The sequence below is a fragment of the Vairimorpha necatrix genome, chromosome 1, assembly GCF_036630325.1.
Source record: "Vairimorpha necatrix chromosome 1, complete sequence".
Taxonomy (NCBI): Eukaryota; Fungi; Microsporidia; family Nosematidae; genus Vairimorpha; species Vairimorpha necatrix.
The window spans coordinates 547,379-566,010 of NC_088816.1; the positions used below are offsets into that span (position 1 = coordinate 547,379).

Genomic DNA, 18,632 nt, shown 5'->3' on the forward strand with positions numbered 1-18,632 from the left:
CAGTTGTTGCCCCTATCAATTTGTATGTTATGTATCACTATGCAATTTTTGGATTCAAGAGTTCTTGGAGAATTTATGTTTTAGATCATCATCAATTGTATCTTTACTTAGTTGCATTCTCAAAATTGATCGGGAAAACATTAGTAAAAATTATGTGAAGTTTTTTGCCACAATAACTCAAAGAAAATTTTTTTAATCATCTCCCACTGTTTATTTCTTCTGATATTTTATTATTTGCAATTGGCATTTTAGAAAGCGACAATTCAGAAATAAGAAAATAACTCTAAAACGTAGGTATATACATTTTAGGTTAAATTTCCACAAAAAATATTTTATAATTATTAGAAATCAACTTATAAACGTTTGTGTATTTTGATACAACATTTCTGAAAGGAAAAATTAAAGTAATTTTCAAAGAAAAGAAATTATATTTGAGTAATACATTATAAGTTAAATTACTCAAAATTAATTCCATATTTCATTGGAATAATTTATATACAATAAAAGTTAAGGTAATATTTATTCTTCATTGTTTTTGTTTCATAATGCATAAAGGAACCATTTAAAAACGAGAAATCTATATTTCTAAGACTATTTAAATGGTTTTAAGTAATGTGTGTGTTGTAACTCTAGTTACCAATCATTGGTTGTAATCATATACCAAACTGTTTTAGCACAAGTTTGACCAATCCAACATGGTTATCACAAACCATGGTTTCAAACACAATATAAAAGATAAAGTTTTTAAATAAATATGCAATTTCATTCAGACTCGTCTGCTATTTTCAACATTGTGAAAAGTGTAAGGGTTATAAAACTCCAAATTAATAAATCTTGTTTTTACATATCAATTTACAAATTTTATATTTTATTCTTTTCTACATTAAAGGGTAAAAAAAATCTTTCAAATGTATGACTAGCTATAGCCTTTTAGCAAAAAAAAACATTGATGGACTTGATATACTCTTTATAGCTTGTTTTATTGTATACTTCCGCAAGAAAGAATAAGGTCGTCTAGTAGTATTTTTTCGGCGACAGAGGAACCCCCTTTATGAACTAATGTAAATCTTGAAATCGATCGCAATTTCGCTAGAATATAATTTTATAATTGTTAATATTTTTAAGTCAACTTTGAGACGATACATTGTCTGATTTGCAAAAAGGGGAAAATTAAAAACTGGTCGTTTTATTGTCATTATTTAATTGTGTAGAAAGGTCGATAATGATGAATTATACATCTTATATTAGATTTAGTCATACATGTTTGTTGGGTTGAATTTATTTTAGTACAATATAATATCCTCGCATAACTATAATTACTATATATATTAAATCTAACGTTAAAACGTTAGTGATAAAATAAAAATAATATTATGTTTTAAGTAAATTTAATTCTTGCAGAAGTCTAGTCACGCCCTTTGATTTTGTTTATAGTTTTATATCGTTGGGCAATAAAGACATTTTTTCGCATGCTTACACACCAGGCAAGAAGTCTCCGACGTAGAAGTACGATGTGTCTCATATACATCTTGTAGTATTATAAAAGACTGAGATGTAAATCGAGGCGCACGACTATATGTGCTCTTCGCTATATCCTCAGAAATATTTCTCATCATCCTATCAAAGGGCAGTCTACTACATAAAAAAGTAATGCTCTTTTGGTAAAACCTTATTTTTTTTAAAACAGTAGAAGTAGGTCTACTCATTTTCTTTTTGGTCCGACTATGAGTAATTAAGGTATTTTTCATGCCGAAAAAACATAGCCTAGACTTGGTATGAGATCTTTTTTGGCTTTTGTCTTCTGCAATAGAAGTGTAGACACGAGTTATAGCCATAAAAGGGGAATAAAATAAAAAAAATAAAAAGCAGGGGAAAGTAAACAAAAGAAAAAATATAACCATAAAAATACAACAATAAAATTAAGTGATAGAAAATTAATATTAGTCACGGGGAACAACATAATTAGTGAACACTGTAACCATTTTACCGCCTAAGCTTACAATCGAGCAATTAAGAACCAATTAATACGCACCTTCATTTGTTTTGTGTGTTTTTATACTACATATCGCTTTGACAGTTCTGCGTTGATGAATGTCAAACTTTTCTTTTATGATGTTTTTGTCAGCTGTCCAATTCTTTTATTCATTGATTTTGAACGCAACTGGTACAAACGTGTTGCACACGCCGATAATAAGACAAAAACTATAAGATGAAACAGTTGATAATGATTTGAAACAGGTTGTTTTCAGATACGAAATTAAAACTACCTAAGAAAAATTAAATATAAAATATGTCAATTAAAGATAGTTTATTTCATATTAAAACCTTCTTCGTTATCCAGCTCCCCTTCTGAAACACAAACAACAAGGGAATCTTAATTTAATGACTAAATTTTGCAAAGTTTTAACAAATAAAACTTTAGAATTGAAAATTAATAACTATTATCAAAAATATGATGTTATTTTTTTTAGAATATCAAAACAAAAGTATTACAGTAAATATAATACAGGCATCAAAACTACAAATTATTAAATACTAACATGTAAAGTATTTTTCATAAATTTTACAATTAGTTAAAATTGTCTTTTAAGGTACCAATCATTGCTTTTCATCTTATACCAAACTATTTCACACAAGTTCATTCATGTCAACATGGTTATCACAGATGATTGTTTCAACCACAAAAGAAATGTTTTTACAAACAATGTGTTGTATCCACCAATGAGGAAAGTATTTGAAATGTTTTTATTTTTGATTTCATTCCTTCTTTCCATTGCTCCGTTCCCCTCTCCGGATAAAATATTTTAATAAATGTTGGAGGGAAAATTGAACGAATTTGGAAGGAAAGATTTTATAATATATTTTATGATATTTGGTATATCATACCATGCAATTTCTTTTTAACTTGTTTACTGTTTTCTATAAATTATCTGTAGAAAAATTTTAACAATTGTATATGCGTTTGTAAACTAACTAGAATATTCTCCCATTTTTTGTTCTGGAAAAAATAATTTATTGACAATTTCTATCCTTGTGTATTATCCTTGAGAGTTTTATTTATTTTCCTTATTCTTGGTATGATGTACTATGATATCCTAAATATCATAAAAATAGTTTATGAATATTTTCCTCCAAAATTTATTTGATCATTTTATCCCGAGAGGGGTACAGAGTAATGGAAAGATGGTCAAATTCCACTTTACAACCCCCCTTACATATGTAAATACCAAAATTAAAAAATATCTCTTTTTTTATAAAACCAAAATGCAAAAAAAAGGAGGAGAAAATAAATAATTTTTAAAGCACAAAAAATAGTTTTATTAAGTTCTAATTTGATCATATTATATGTAAAACATAAGAATAAAACAAATTTAAGTATCATTTTTTCTAAATTGTGTTAAAATAGATGTCTAAATACATGAAAATATATTTATTTTCTTATGTCATTATAATTAGATTCTAATGCTTATAATAATGTTTACATTGTTTTTATGCTGTTTAAAACAGATTTTAGATTTGTTTATGATTATTTTTACTATATAAAAAAAAATTAGTTTTTTTGTTAATTTATTAGTTTTAAAAGACAGAAGAAGATTCAAAAACTCATATTGATGTTCTTTAAATCATTCATATGTATTAGATAACATTAAAATTGTAAACTATAATTAATAAACTGCTTTACAATTAACTTCATTGATTAATATTAATATATGATTTTACTTATTTTTAATTTAAAACATTATAATTTAGTTGTGTTTGTCAAGGGACAGATCCCCAGTGGTCCTAAGATTGCCCTGGAGACCAGAGAATACCATGCTGTAGGTATTCTTCTTCTTCTCTCCAATTATGTTTTGGAGTGAAATACTTTATTTTCCCTCCCACAAACATAAAAGAAAATCATACCCATAAGGAAATGAAGAAGTTAAATAAACCATTAAGTAAAACTAACTCTTCTCGGACTGCTGGGCAACCAGTAGTCCACAGTGTTAAATGTTCATTATATATATATTATTATTTCTATTTATTATACATAAAGTATATAATAAGTACAGATTTAATCAAGTAGATAGAAAAATGAAATAACAATTAAAATTAAAAAAACGAAAAAATAATTTATTTATAGTTATTATCTTATTGTGGTATTATCCATGTTAAATAAAGTTTCTCTTCCTTTTCATAATATTTTTAGATGGGTTAAATATTTATAGTAAATATTTTACAGTAGATACTTTGGGTAAGTATTTACAATAAAGTAATTACAGGATAATCTCAGTAACTAGATTATCATCCCATAACAACGACAATTAATATCTTCGTGGGGTCATATCTATAAAAACAAAGAAACGGGGATTATTGAATGCTGGGGCAGATGTGAGACTCATTGGACAAATAAATATACTAACTCATCTGTATAAACATATATATATATTTTGTATTCTAAAGAAATGGACAATGACACGCTAAAAATATTAAACAGTTAAATAATATGCTATATGAAGAAAAAATAAAAATATAACCTGTAGACGGTGGATAGTCCAGATATCATGATTGGTAATTCTAATCAGTAAAACGTCTCAATCTGAAACAATGTTTCAGAAAAAAATATAATGACCTTTTTGGTTAACAATCATGGGTAAAAATAAATATAATTCAACTTAATCTCATATTTCTTCTAACATTAACAATAACCTTTTAAATACTAATAATGCAAAATACGAGAACTGTAATATTAAAATCAAAATTAATAAACCACATTAAATTTAGTTCTTTAGTTTTTGGTAATATGTATCCTACCACATGTTATGAAATAGGCCTTGACTATAACGAGATGTTTCTTCTTATCTGTAAATTATTGGCAGCTATTATTGCTCAGTTTTATTACATTTGTTTTTATTTTATACTATAATATAATAAAAAAAATTCCATGAACAGCATGGAGCAACGTTTAAATACTAAGAAAAACTCTTTCTTCTCCAATTATGAAAAGCCACATTCTGACTACCAAATAAACAATCTATTTCTTGAATTTGACCATACATGGGGGTTTACTTCCTGCTGTTGCATTTCTGAATGCTCTTGCCACAGGCAAAAACTGGTTTTCACAAGAGATATTTTTGTAAATATCTCTTAATGTCCAACAAAAAGTTAAATACTGTAACGACACAATTAAATCAAAACTAGAGGAAGAACATGAATTTTTTCTAAGACAGAAATTGGTAGATTAAATCTATGCCTGGGAGCGAAACACAACATTCAAGTAAATAGCGAAAAAGTATCTGTTTGTTAAAAGAGTTGGATAATGTTTAGCAAGAAGATATAATAGAAAAGAAAATTTAAAAATTAAAAAGAAGGAATCATCGGGGACAATAAAAGATCTGGTGCAGTATGATAGTCATGGTTAGAAATTGGATGTCCCAGAAGAATGTGTAATCATTATAAAGAATTATACTATATTACAGTCACAGATTCATATATTTTTACTAAGAATTGACTTAATTTTTTAGTTGTTGTAAAGCTTCATCTTTATGATCCTAGACGCCACAAGTAAATTTAACAACGTCCTAAGGAGAAAAAAGACTCAGAACATACAGATTTTATTATAAGGGCACTATTCGTAAAATAGGATGCATTTTGAACTTTGAAATAATCCGGCCGTATTTGAACGTGCGAAGGACAAAAATTTAAGGTGCGATATAGAAAATTTATCATACCTCGTTAGATAATATAATGATTTTTCTTAAAACCAAAGACAAACATAATTAACACTTACAAATAGTACTGGGTAAAATTTGAGCTCCCATATTATTCATTGATCTAAAAAATGCAAATTTATAAAAATGAAATAAAAATTTTGGAACTATCATAAGAAGTGGATAAATAAAAGTTGACCCCGAACGAATTACTTAAATAAAGTCCCACCTAATATCTCTACTATTAAATAACTTCGAGGCTTCTTGGGACTATTAATTATTGTAAAGACTTTATTTGAGACATAGCAATCCTCACTGATCACATATGATATCCCGAAGAGAGAAAACAAAAGTCAAATAAAAAGTTTAATCTGAACAATAAGGAATTTGAAGTTTTTAATGATACATAAGTTGAAACAAGGAGAAATACCATTAGATTTTAAGCCGACCTCAAAAGAAATTAATACTCATATTGAATCCTCAGATACATGAATAGGAATCTTTTTTTGCAAGATAACAAACAGGGGATAGAATAAATGATTGCAGCATGCAGTAAAAGATAGACAAATGTCAAATTATCATTCAGTAACAGATAAAGTACACAAGGACCAGTAAAAGAAACAGCACACTACAGACAATATCCAATATGTAAAATTGCCTTTAAAACTGACTACAAGGCAGTCATCTACTTAATGCAAACAAAATCCTTGTCGTGCAGACATTAAAAATAAGTAATAAAACTTACCGAATACGATTTTAGAATAGAACATGTAAAGTTAGTTGATAATATGGCAAACAAATTGGCAAATTTTTTCCGCAAGTAAAGATTAATAACATAAACACACAACTACTTAGTGAAGAGGATAAAAAACACATATCGATGGGATATCATAAGATCTAGGACCTTGCCTCCGCAAACCCATAAAATTTATGATTTCTAAAACTTTCGAGGGAAAAGCATAAAGAACTAGATAAAATATGCATCCAATTTCCAAAGTGTCTTATGGCGAACGGACCAAAAACTTAACCTGAAAACAAAGTAATCATATCGGACCCCAATAAACTCTAGGAAATTATTCATTGAAAAAAAATGTACTATAGTACGGAATCAAAGTATGTATTCTTAGCCTTTGATCATTAAACAAAATGGAATGAGGCTGAAATTTTGTTTAAAAAAAGCTTAATATATGTATTTATCGTGAAATAGAAGGGTTATTTTATAAGAAACACGAAATGCTAGAGAAGATTTTCACAGATTTAGGATTATAATTTAGTAATAAGAAAGTAATCTAACTACACAAAAGTAAAATATGGATTGAGAATTCAGTTCTCCGATCATCACAGACACATGGGCAATTGTAAAAGCATATAAACCTTTTAGAAACACGTTAATGAAATTGTCACTATTCTAAGAATAAGACTAAAGCCTCTTTTTTAAAAAAGCAACATTGGCTTTCAAAATTAAACTTAATTGGGCCGTAGGAACTCCACTCCCGTATATAATGAAATAGGACATCGGATAGAAACTGAAATAGATAAGAAACTTCAAATCCTTTTTAAAGATTTATAAACAGACTTGTTAGATTAAAGAAACAGAAACTTTATTAAATATAAATAAGATGTAATTAAGGGATAAAGAATTATCAAGGAAAAGTTGGAAGTTGGAGAACCAGCAATCATCTATAGAAGCTTGGCTAGAGAAGAATAATTAGGTCAAAATGGTTTGTTGGATATAAAACGCCCGAAATTATTATTTAGGAACCTAACCGAGAGAAGCCGATGAATAACAAAGGATAATTGAGAGGCAACAGAGTCACGTAAAAAGATATTCGTCAAAAACTGGGTATGTTATAGCCCATCAAAACTGAAATCATCTTTTGACAAATGGTAGTATTTGATTGGCCCTAAAACTATTTGAAGTCATTTCCGCAAGCAAAGCTGGTCCATTCTCGTGAAATGTTAACACGAACAATTAAACCTTTGTTATCTTCTCTTTAATGTTTTGCTTATCAAAATCATCAACAACAATAACTATACTTTAATTTAAAAAAACAATCAATACAATTGTTCTGAGGATAAATTTATTTTCGGACAATAGAACGAAAGAAAGAACACATCTAAAGTATTTGTCGCTGGTATGAACAGAAAACAAGCCAATGCCATATAGAGCGACAAATTAACCCTTTTTTGTTTTTTAATAATTTTAAGTAACAGAGTGGCGTTGGGGGGGGGGTAGAAAATCAATGCCTTTATAATAACAATCGTTGGCGCCAAGGGCTTTTTTTGATATAAACGTAAAAAGACGACTTTTTCGGAAAAGGCTCTAAACTGGGAAATTTTGAAACCCCCAAAGTTGAAAAATTTCGAGAACCGAGAAACTCAAGATCTAATTTTTTCTTCAAATAAGCCATGGCCTTTATTTAAAGGCCATGGCTTATTTGAAGAATTTAAATCATGCTTAAAATGATACTAGTGTGTGGTTTTGGAGCATGACGTTACATTTTCTTACAGTTTTTAATTTAGATTTTCTAACTTGTCTTGTAGAAAATCAAAATCTGTTTTTGAGGGGTTAAAAATTTTAAGTAAACGATAGACATATGCGAATACTTATTTATAATGTATTCATGGCATGAAAAAAATTAAGAATACAGCATTAATAAAAATACATTGTTTCATTAAATACTATTAAGAGAATAAAAAGGACTATCATAGATGTTATATTTGAAGATAATAAGACAACGTGGGAGAAATAAGGGCCAGAATGCCCAATACAAGTAGACGAGAGTGTAATAATCAAAGGAAACCTTTAAAGTCACCATATGAAATCTGCGATTCAATTAGTTTAACTACTTGAATAATTGGTGCAGTTGAAGAAAAACCAGAAACTAGCTCTTAAAGTTATCTCAAATAGAAAAAGGAAACTTTTTTTAACCTTTTCTCTGAAATTTTTTTTTCTAACGTCTGTAATAAAAACTGATGGACACAGATCCTATCCATACGCCGTTGCTAGAATTGGCGGAGTACAAAAAAAACAGTGAATCATGGAAAAGAATTCACCAATGCTGATAAGGACCACACCAATTTAATAAAATGTGAGTGGCCTCATTTTAAATCGGACATTAGAACGAGGAATAAAATACCAGGTCTTTCAATGTCAGGCTTTATAGAAGAATATGTTTGGAGGCAAAGAAAATCAAACCCCGTGATTTGGGGCCTATAAAAACGCCTCTTAACAATTTTAAATAAAATAAGTAATTAAAATTTCTTTTTTTTTCTATCATTTTTTTTAAGTGACCCTTTTTAACCCCCCTCCCCGGAATAGGCTCTATTGCCAGATAATTTAAGAAAGAACCCCATGACATCTTAACGAAGAAAGTTTGTCAAAGGAAATTTTAAATTGTATATTACTAAAAAAATCTTCCTTTAAATCCCTCGATCAATTTATCAAGCCCAAGTCCCATTGGCTGGGAGTTGATCCGGTCTTTCGCTTCTTCTTTTAAAGACATTACAAAAAGGAGTATAAGCGTACCCTCTCTGTACTCCTGCAACCTCCCTACCTCTAGCAAGTCCTCTAAAACTGCTGTGGGTCGATTTTCTCTTCATTTCTGAAAAAAAATGTCCTTGTCGCCAAATTGTTGGAGTGAAAACATATGTTTATTTATTATAGAATATTTAAAAATTGCCCTGTCAAATGTCTCAAGATGGACACTGTTGAATTTGACATGTGTCACACTTTCTACATTTTTATATACAAAATTATATTTTTGTTAGACATATCCAAGTTGAGGGGTATTTAATAATAAAAAAATAAAGTAAACAATGACATGAGAATGTCACAACAATTTTAAACCAGTTTATTACCACCATAAAAGTTGGTGAACATTTTAACTCTTCTTATTTTTATTGAATTGGGCCCAACCCCTCCCCTTCAGAAGGTGTCCACTTTTTTTTTGACCCTAAAAATGAAGGGCGTATCTTAAATTCAAAATCACAGGGGTTAAAAAATTAAAAAAAACCCAAACCATTTATTCTAACTATTACCTGAAGGCGTTGATGGGGTAGTCTGAGGCTTGGTATTTGAGAAAGAATTCTTTTTAAGAGACATATTATTTTTTTATATAATTTCTTTATATAGTTTTATTCTCAGCCTGAAACAATCATGTTTCAGATTGAGATGAAACATTTGAAATATCTTGTTTTAGTCCTTTATTGGTGCCGCAAGTGATGGCGGTAACACTCTTCTAATTGAAGCTGTCCGTCTAAGATCGACTGGGTATTCTCTGACAAATTTTCTTCTGTCTTGAATGTTACGAAATCACTGCGGTTAATGAGATGTTCTGTGTCATTTTCCAAACTTTTGATTAAATCCGCACCTTTAGTTTTGTTTTCTTTAACTATGTACGGTCCGATGAACTTCTTATCGAGTTTACTTCTCATATTTCTGTTTCTCATAAATACTATAGTTCCCTCCGGTACAGTATCAGGTCGATCGTTTCTTTTAGATCGAATGTCTTCCTTTAAAATGTTTTCTCTATTCCGGGTGTTAATAATATCCTGAGTGTTTTCAGCTATCTGTACTCTCGTAGCTAAATACTCTGACGGATCAGTAAACAGCATCTCGAAGTCATTGGGCAGGTCTTGTATTATACTCGGTAATACTGCTTTTCTTCCATACAACATTTCGAACGGTGACATTCCAAGTTTCCCGATCGGGGACAAGCGGTATTGCATAAGAGCAAAAGGCAAGGCCTTGTCCCAATGAATTGGGTAATCCGATACAAATTTAGATAGTTTTAATATGAAACTCTGGTTAGTTCTCTCCACTGGGCCGTTAGATTGCAGATGATAAGGACTAGAATATCTAAATTTAGCTTTGAATAGCTCAGATACTCTGTTCACAATCTGATTCTTAAATTTTAATCCTTGGTCGCTCCTGATCACGTTAACAGGCCCATGTCTGGTAAGATCTCTTCCATGATGAACTTAGCAATTTCATATGCCGATTTATGTTTGATGGCCTTCGCTTCCACCCATTTAGTTACATAATCAGTAGCTACTATGATAAATCGTTTTCCAGAGGCGCACTTAGGCAGGGGTCCTATGCAGTCGATTCCTATCATTTTGAATGCTGACTCAAGAACCGTGGGGAAAGATCGAAATTTTTTTCGTGGCTTCTAATGTTTGATGCATGTCTGGCAGCCTCTAACAACCTTCCGAATGGGTACCCTAAAATTCGCCTACAGGCGAATTTACGGGGTTTCGCCAAAAGTTCAAAAATGGTTGTTTTCGCCAAAAATTTTTCCTTTTTTCGCCGAAAATCTACCCTTAAAAAAATAACCGACAACTTGAAATTTTTAAAGGTCAACGGGAGGGCAAAATCTTATCTATGAAGATCAGATATACACTTTAGACTACAATAAGGACGGCACTGGGCGATGGAGGCGCAATAATAGGTCTTGTAGAGGAGCCATTACAATGAATGAACAAAACGAAATCGTTAAAAAAGTTACTCATTCACATGAACCAGTACCTGAGAAATGCATGTTTAAAAGAACTATCAAAAAAATAAAAGAACAAGTTGCTACAAGTAATGAAATACCCTAGAAATAATAAAAAACAACTCCCAGAATTGTCAACCAGCTTAGATATTAATAAAATGCCTTCCATAGAATATTTAAGAGATACAATTAAACGAACAAGAAATTCAAGACTCGGATTTATAACTGGTTGCATTATGGATATACCCGAAGTCTTGCAAGTAGATTCTAAAAATCGTTAAATTAGATTTGATAGTGGTATGCAGGATAATGATATATTTATAATATTTTTTTCAGAATTCAAAAAAAGTATGATTGAAAAAATAGACACGTTTGTTGTCGATGGAACGTTTAAATCTTCTCCTCGGGGGTTTTACCAAATTGTTGTCTTTCATGAACATATATTTGGCAAAAGTTTTCCATACATTTATATTTTACTTAAGGGAAAAAGTGAAAGGTCATATTCTAGAGCCTTCGATAAATGTAAGGAATTAGTTACTCTGAATGTTGAGAACTTTGTGACTGATTTCGAGAGAGGATTGGTCAATGCATTACGAATGTCTTTCCCTGAAGCAAACTGTAATGGATGCTTGTTTCATCTTGGGCAGGCAGCCTATAAAAGAGTCGGGGCAATAAGGGACATAAAAAAGTTTAAAAATGATTCTAACTATAATCTAGTTTTCAAAAAGATTCTTAGATTAGCTTTTGTGCCAATACGAGATGTTCGGGTTTTTTATAAAGATATTAAGATATTTATACAAGATAATTCAATTACAACCACAGCTAACTTTCAGTTATACTTTAAAAATAATTATTCTGTTTTCTATGTAACAAGAGAAGATAATGGTGGGAGAGCTGTCGCCAATATAAATTTTTGGAATGTATTTGATAGGGTAAAAAATGAAATTCCTCGGACTTCTAACATTGCAGAAAGCGGGAATAAAACCATAAACAAGAGGATGGAGACAAGAAATCCAAATATCGCTCTTTTTATTTCAAGAATACTCGATTGTGAATAAATGGATATATATAATCTAAAACGTTATAAAAAAGGATTATTTGAAGCTAAAAAAACCCAAAAAGCGGCGGAAAAAAATAGAATAATTATTAAAAATTATAAACATTATTCTCGTGAAGAGTACATGAATGCTTTACTGCAACACGTAAATTTCAAATGCGAATAATTTCATTCTCTAAACCTATTTTAATTTAAACGCTTTTTTTATAACCAATAAATTTTTAAATTATAATAAAGCTTTTAAAATCTTTTATTTCTTTCTTTCTTAATACCAATAAATTTTTTTTATATTTTTTGGCGAAAACCGTAAATTCGCCTGTAAGCGAATTTACGGTTACCGCCGTGGGGAAAGATCGAAATTTTTTTCGTGGCTTTTGATGTTCGATGCATGTCTGGCAGCCTCTAACAACCTTCCGAATTTCGTCTTTCGTTTTCCTTCTATCCCATCCTGTGCTTTTAAAAACAACTGGGTCGCTTTAACGCCTCCGTGTCCTATGTGCTCATGGGCTTCCCGAATCGTTTTCTTTCGTTCTTCTTTCTCGTCCAGACTTTCTAACTTCAATGTGTAAGCTTGTACCCGTGATAAGCAGTCGTGCAATATGTGAGTCTTGCCCTCTTTATACTCTATCCTGAACCTGAGAGCACTAAGAAACATTAGCCATCTCGCAATCCGACCTTGAGGGTTCTTTACTTTATATAGCCACATTAATGGCTTGTGATCGCTTCTTAAGATAAATTCCTCGTGTAAGTACATCTTGAAGGTTTTTATTGCGTAGATTATTGCTAAGGCTTCCTTTTCAAGTGTCGTATAGTTTCTTTCGTGCTTATTTAGTACCCTGCTGGTGCATCGTATCGTAACTTCCTTACCTTCCTGCACCTGCTTTAATGCACCACCAAGACAGAAGTCAGAGACATCCGCTTCGATTATAAAAGGCTTGTCCATGTTCAATAGAGACGACCATGGAGAACTTATGGGCTCCATCCGCATAGCATCTATGTCGTCATTGGCTTTTTGCGAGATTTGACCTTTCTCATTTATAATTCGGTAGACCTCTGCAGCTTTTCGGCTGAAATCTGGTATAAACATTCTATAGAAACCTAATAGTCTAATGGCTGATTGTAGTTGTTTTACGGTTTTAATTTCAATTCAATTTTCCAGTGGACCTAATCTTTCTTTGTCCGGTGTAATCTTTCCTGACACGATAGTATAGCCTAGTATTTCTATCATTCTAATCATAAGATTACTTTTCTCCATGTTGACTTTTAGTTTATTGCTGGCTAAGACGTCCAACTCCTCGCGCAGGTCTTTCTCGTGCGATTCCTTGTCCTTCGAGTAGACGAATATGTCATCGAGGTAAACTACCGTAGTCCGGTTCAATTAGTTTCTAAAAATCTTGTACATTAAACTTTGAAACGTAGCTGGAGCATTCGTTAATCCGAAGGGCATTCTCACGAATTTGAACTTGCCCGAAGAGGTCATGAAAGCAGTATATTCTTTCGATTCCTTCCCCATCGGGATCTGGTAATATTCTTTTTCTAGGTCAAGTTGGGAGTATATCTTTGCACCGCTCAGATATGTTAAACATTCTTCGATCAGAGGTGGCTGACATACTAACTTTACAGTAATCTAGTTAAGTTCTCTAAAATCTATACACAATCGTTTCTTCCCATCTCGTTTTACGACACTACTATTGGAGAACTCAATCTACTAGTACTCTCCTCTATGATACCTTCTTTTAAAAGACGTGATACTTCCTCTCGAACAAAATTCCTCTTGTCTATACTTAATGGATAATTTCTTTTATACATAATCTTAGGTGTGTTTAATTGTATCTTATGTTCAACAAAGTTCGCAGGAGATTTGCATGTCAAGTAATTTGATTCATATTCGCGTAAAAGCTTCTGTTTAACGGATATTTTCTTATCCGAAGGCAATTTTTTTAATACGGCTACTGAGATGTAAGTTTTTGGAAATGAGCAAGACTTAATAATTTTATTATTGATCACAATTGTTTGGTCGTCGTAGTTCATTCGTATTCCGTGGTCTTCATAAAATCTCTTCCCACAATGACGTCGAAGTTAAGGTCCTTTACCACAAGCAAGTCGGCTTTATAGAGTTTCCTTGTATCACTAATCTTGTTCTTATCATTTCATCGATCCGAGAATAGAAGGTAGTGGTTGTTAGTACGGATTCCTCAGTTTTCTCGACAGTTCTGTTTCCTATCAGCCGCCTGTTTATGAAAGAATGCGACGCACCGCTATCGAATAGTATTCTAACAGGGGTAGTATTGAGGTGTCCTTTGATCGTGGTAAATTCATTGTCTTCTTGAGACTGAATGTCTTCTATTGACATTACCTTCTTGGGATTATTTTTAAAGCAATCCTTATACAAATGTTCTCCGCCGCACTTAAAGCAAATAAGTTTTTTTCTTTCGTTGTCTTCTGTTTTGGATGGGGGAGCCTTTGTCTGATCGGCCCACTACTCTCTGTTATCTACTTGCCATTTTCGAATGTGACGTCTCAATGAATTTTTTATTTCTCTCGTACCAGTCGAGGAGTTCTTCTCAAGATTCTGTTGCTTCGGCCCTTTCTCTCAAGGCTAATGGAAAGTGTTTTGCTATTTCCTCGATTAGGTCTTTGACTTCAATATTCGCTCTCTTGTTCAAAATCATCAGATCATGTATAAAATCTTCAATGCTTCCTTGCATTGGACCTTCATAAACTTTCTTATAGATAATTTTAATTGGATTCGCGTTCTGCTTCAGCTCTTCCTTCCCAAATTTATTTAGAAATTTTAGTTTAACTTCCGCAAAAGAAGTACAGTTATCTTCGATTCCGGCTTCGAACCATTTTAGTGCTGATTCAGTTAGAAATTTTTTAGCATAAGCGAGAATTTTCTCATTTTTCCATTCACCTTCTAAGTATTTGAATTGATTTATCCATGGCCATGCATTGTTGTTTGATTTGCCATTGTAGGATATCATTCTGAGTCCAGTGTTAACGCCAAGTTTTTCTAATAAATGTTCCATTGTCGTTGGATTCGCAAAGTTGTCGCCAGTGTTACCTGAAGGCGTTGATAGGGTAGTCTTGAGGCTTGGTATTTGAGAAAGAATTCTTTTTAAGAGACATATTATTTATTTATATAATTTCTTTATATAGTTTTATTCTCAGCCTGAAACATTTAAAAATTTTGTTTCAGTCCTTCATTGGTGCCGCAAGTGATGGCGGTAACACTAACAAAAATATTTTTTTGAAAATTTCGGCATAAGTTTCGATATTTTTGTCTTTTAGATATTTACTTCTAAATTGGAATTCATATATAAAATCTTCCATATTCACCTTCATTATTCCTCTTCTTGTTCTTAATTCTGTTTTTAAATGACTCCATAGATTCTCTATTTTATTATTATGATGTCCATACTCATTAGTAAAGCCAACACTATGATTAACAACTTCATGAACAGATCCGAAGTCACGAACAGCAGAACGGTAAGATGCAAAACCATCAGTTCTTATTATCGTTCCTTCGACAACATACTCCTTAAAAAGCTCTACCATCACAGCCGCAGTCCTATTAGAAACAATTTTTAGAAAACAGTCCCTATCTTCATTTTCTATACCCCCCCCCAACCAACCAAGTCGTTCTAGGTATATCATCTTCCTCTGTAGATGGATTCGTAATTATACGACCTCTACAGATTGCTGTTTCGTCAACCTGAATAGTTTTACCTATTCCTCTTATTTTAAAAAAATGTATTTATTTCATTTTTTATTTTTTCAAGGATGACTCCCCTGAAAGAAATATATGTGGGCTCGGAGACCTCGCATATTACTGAGGCCATGGGGTTAGTCATTTTCATTACCTAACAATACATCATTCTAAGGGGTATATGTGTGGGCATTCAAGACTTCTGGAGAAAAGTACCATTTTTGATACTTTTCCTCTTTTTGCAGCCATTCGTGCAATAAAAGCAGATTCCTTTCAGTAATTTTTGGACTTGACTTGGTTCATAAAACAACCACAGTCACACTTTACAGTATGTCTGTAGAAGTTTAAAGCCTTAAAGTATTCTATGGCTGCTTCCTCTTCAACAAATATTATGCTGTAGAGGTTCTTTACTTGCATTAGGGGTAAAAAATTAAAATTCAAAAAAAATCGCTTTCCTTAAATTCAAAATCATGGGGGGATTTGGAATTTTTTTTGTAGAATTTTTACAATACATGTTCGCGGGTTTTTTAATTTTTTTAACCCCAGTGATTTTGAATTTAAGGGGCGCCAATTGAAGTGCAAAAAAGAGAAGGAAGCATTAGCACTTGACTTAATTACATCTTTAAACAATAAAAATACTAAATAAAAATGTTATTGTATATAAAATTGAAATTTAAAAGAATAATTACTATGAAACTATATAGCTTCGAATAATTCGCCATGTATTGTATGCATTTTTTTGACTCAATAATCGGCGCTTCTCCGTTTTGCTGCCCCATTTTATTGGGGGCAGCAAAACGGGGAAAAGCAAAAATTTAATAATTTTTATTTTTTTATAAAAAGCCCCAAAAATGACAAAAATAAACTTTTATAATTATAGACATCCTTTGTTTTCCAGTCTTGCCTCATATAAAGACTACATGATAGAGACTGGAATTATTAATTTGATTAGACGATGTGGTTCTTGTGATCATATTGTTGCAAAGCTTACAATATTATTGGAAAGGGGAAAGGAAAGATTAGTTTATAGGTGTATGAGAGAAGAATGCAGGGCAAAAAAAAGCTTTTTACCTGGCATTAAATTATCATTTGAAATTTATCTTTTTGTTGTGTTCTTGGTCCTTTGTAACAGCAATTATAGATCAATTAAATGTTTAACGTGTGTGTCAAATGACACTATTTTAAAAAAAAGCTTAAATTGAGGGAATATATTAGAAAGCAATTGGAAACCGATTGCAAAATCGGTGGATCGGGAGTTCAAGTTGATGAAACTGTACTGTGTAGAAGAGGAACTTCTAGAGTTCCATCTAGAGCAGATGATGGAATTAAAGATACTGTATGGATTTGGGGGTTAATAGAAGCTGTAGATAGAAAAAATATTTGCATAGTACAAGTTCCGGATCGAAAGATAAATACTTTAACAAATATAATTGAGATATAGTCTTACCGGGATCAGTTCTTATTTCGGATGGCCATCCTAGTTATCCCGGTGTAGCAGCGAATCTAAAACTCAAACACATTATTGTAAATCATTCGATAGGATTTACTAATGAAGAAGGTTTTCATACTAATAATATTGAGAATTTTTCGTCTATTATGCAATCTGAAATGACTAAACAGCACGAAGTAAAACGTGTGAATATCGAATCTTGGCTCGAAGAATTTACTTTTAGAAAATTTTTTTTAAATAATGTATTGAAGAATGAGGAAATGGATGTTTTTTTTGATTTTATTAAATTTATTTTTTTTTTGCTGCCCCATTTTTTTTGGGGCAGCAAAACGGAGAAGCACCCAATAATCTGTCTGGATTGTAGAACAGGTTAAATTGCGATGTTACCCCCTCCCCTAAAAAAATAAAAAAAAGGGAAAAACTAAAAAAGGAATAAAATTATACCCCTAAAATAAACATAAAGAATTTTAGAAAATTAATATATAAAAAAGAGGAATTATTTTTATTTCTTCTTAAACAAAAAATTTTAAAGGTACCAATGTGCAATAAGTGCATGACCCCCATGACCTAAATTAGAAATAATTTGGACAAATATCGTTGTTACTTACGACGAAATAGGAGAAAATGCCCAAACAAAGGTAACATTTATAAAGAAAGCATTTTTAAAAGTTCTAGATTAGATATCGAAGATCTTTTAATTTTGCTGTGTGAATGGGTTAAAGGTGTAAGCAATGTTGTGGCTACTATCGAATGGGATATAGATAGTAGTACCGTATCTCTCTGGTGTACGCGGGCATAACGCCGTATTCTTATCCTATTTCAACTACCTTCAAAACAAAACCACAGGAGGTTTAAATTGCGTAGTTGAAATAGACGAGACATTGCTTGTTAAAAGATATAACCATAACGGTAGAATGCTTTAATACCAAATTTGAGCTGTTGCTGGAGTTGTAAGAAGAGACGGCAATTCTTTTTTTTCGAAATTGTTGAAAATCGTTCAAGAACTACTCTTTTCGATTTAATAAAACGAAAAATCACACTCAGATCTACAATTATTACTGATTGTTGGCGGGGTTATGAAGGGTTTTCGGAACTATGTCCGGATTGTAACTATTTACATTTAACTGTAAATCATAGCCAAAATTTTGTAAATTCAACAACAGGCGCCACACCCAAACAATTGAGAGAATGTGTTCTGTAATTAAAAGGGAATTGCGCAAAGAAGGAA

The 18,632-nt window shown here is 31.5% G+C and overlaps 3 protein-coding genes across 5 annotated transcripts; 1 reads left to right on the plus strand and 2 right to left on the minus strand.

Moving 5' to 3' along the window:
- Positions 1-1,436: 1,436 nt before the first annotated feature.
- Positions 1,437-1,835, minus strand: VNE69_01062 (histone 3; the record flags this gene model as incomplete). Its single annotated transcript, XM_065472194.1, has 1 exon — positions 1,437-1,835. One exon carries the CDS (start codon positions 1,833-1,835, stop codon positions 1,437-1,439), a length of 399 nt encoding a protein of 132 aa, XP_065328266.1.
- Positions 1,836-9,896: 8,061 nt separating this feature from the next.
- On the minus strand, positions 9,897-10,810 carry VNE69_01063 (integrase catalytic domain-containing protein; the record flags this gene model as incomplete). The annotated part of the gene is made up of 2 exons (XM_065472195.1): positions 9,897-10,581; positions 10,632-10,810. The coding sequence occupies 2 exons, from the start codon at positions 10,808-10,810 to the stop codon at positions 9,897-9,899; spliced, it is 864 nt and encodes a 287-aa protein (XP_065328267.1).
- Positions 10,811-11,165: 355 nt separating this feature from the next.
- VNE69_01064 (MULE domain-containing protein) lies at positions 11,166-12,246 on the plus strand (the record flags this gene model as incomplete). Of its 3 annotated transcripts, XM_065472198.1 has the most annotated exons (3): positions 11,166-11,277; positions 11,336-11,448; positions 11,671-12,246. In XM_065472198.1, 3 exons carry the CDS (start codon positions 11,166-11,168, stop codon positions 12,244-12,246), a joined length of 801 nt encoding a protein of 266 aa, XP_065328268.1. The 3 variants fall into 3 exon arrangements, with proteins under 3 accessions (XP_065328268.1, XP_065328269.1, XP_065328270.1); XM_065472197.1 differs by lacking the exon at positions 11,671-12,246 and having other exon boundaries at positions 11,336-11,469; XM_065472196.1 differs by lacking the exons at positions 11,166-11,277; positions 11,336-11,448 and having other exon boundaries at positions 11,539-12,246.
- Between the last annotated feature and the right edge of the window lie 6,386 nt (positions 12,247-18,632).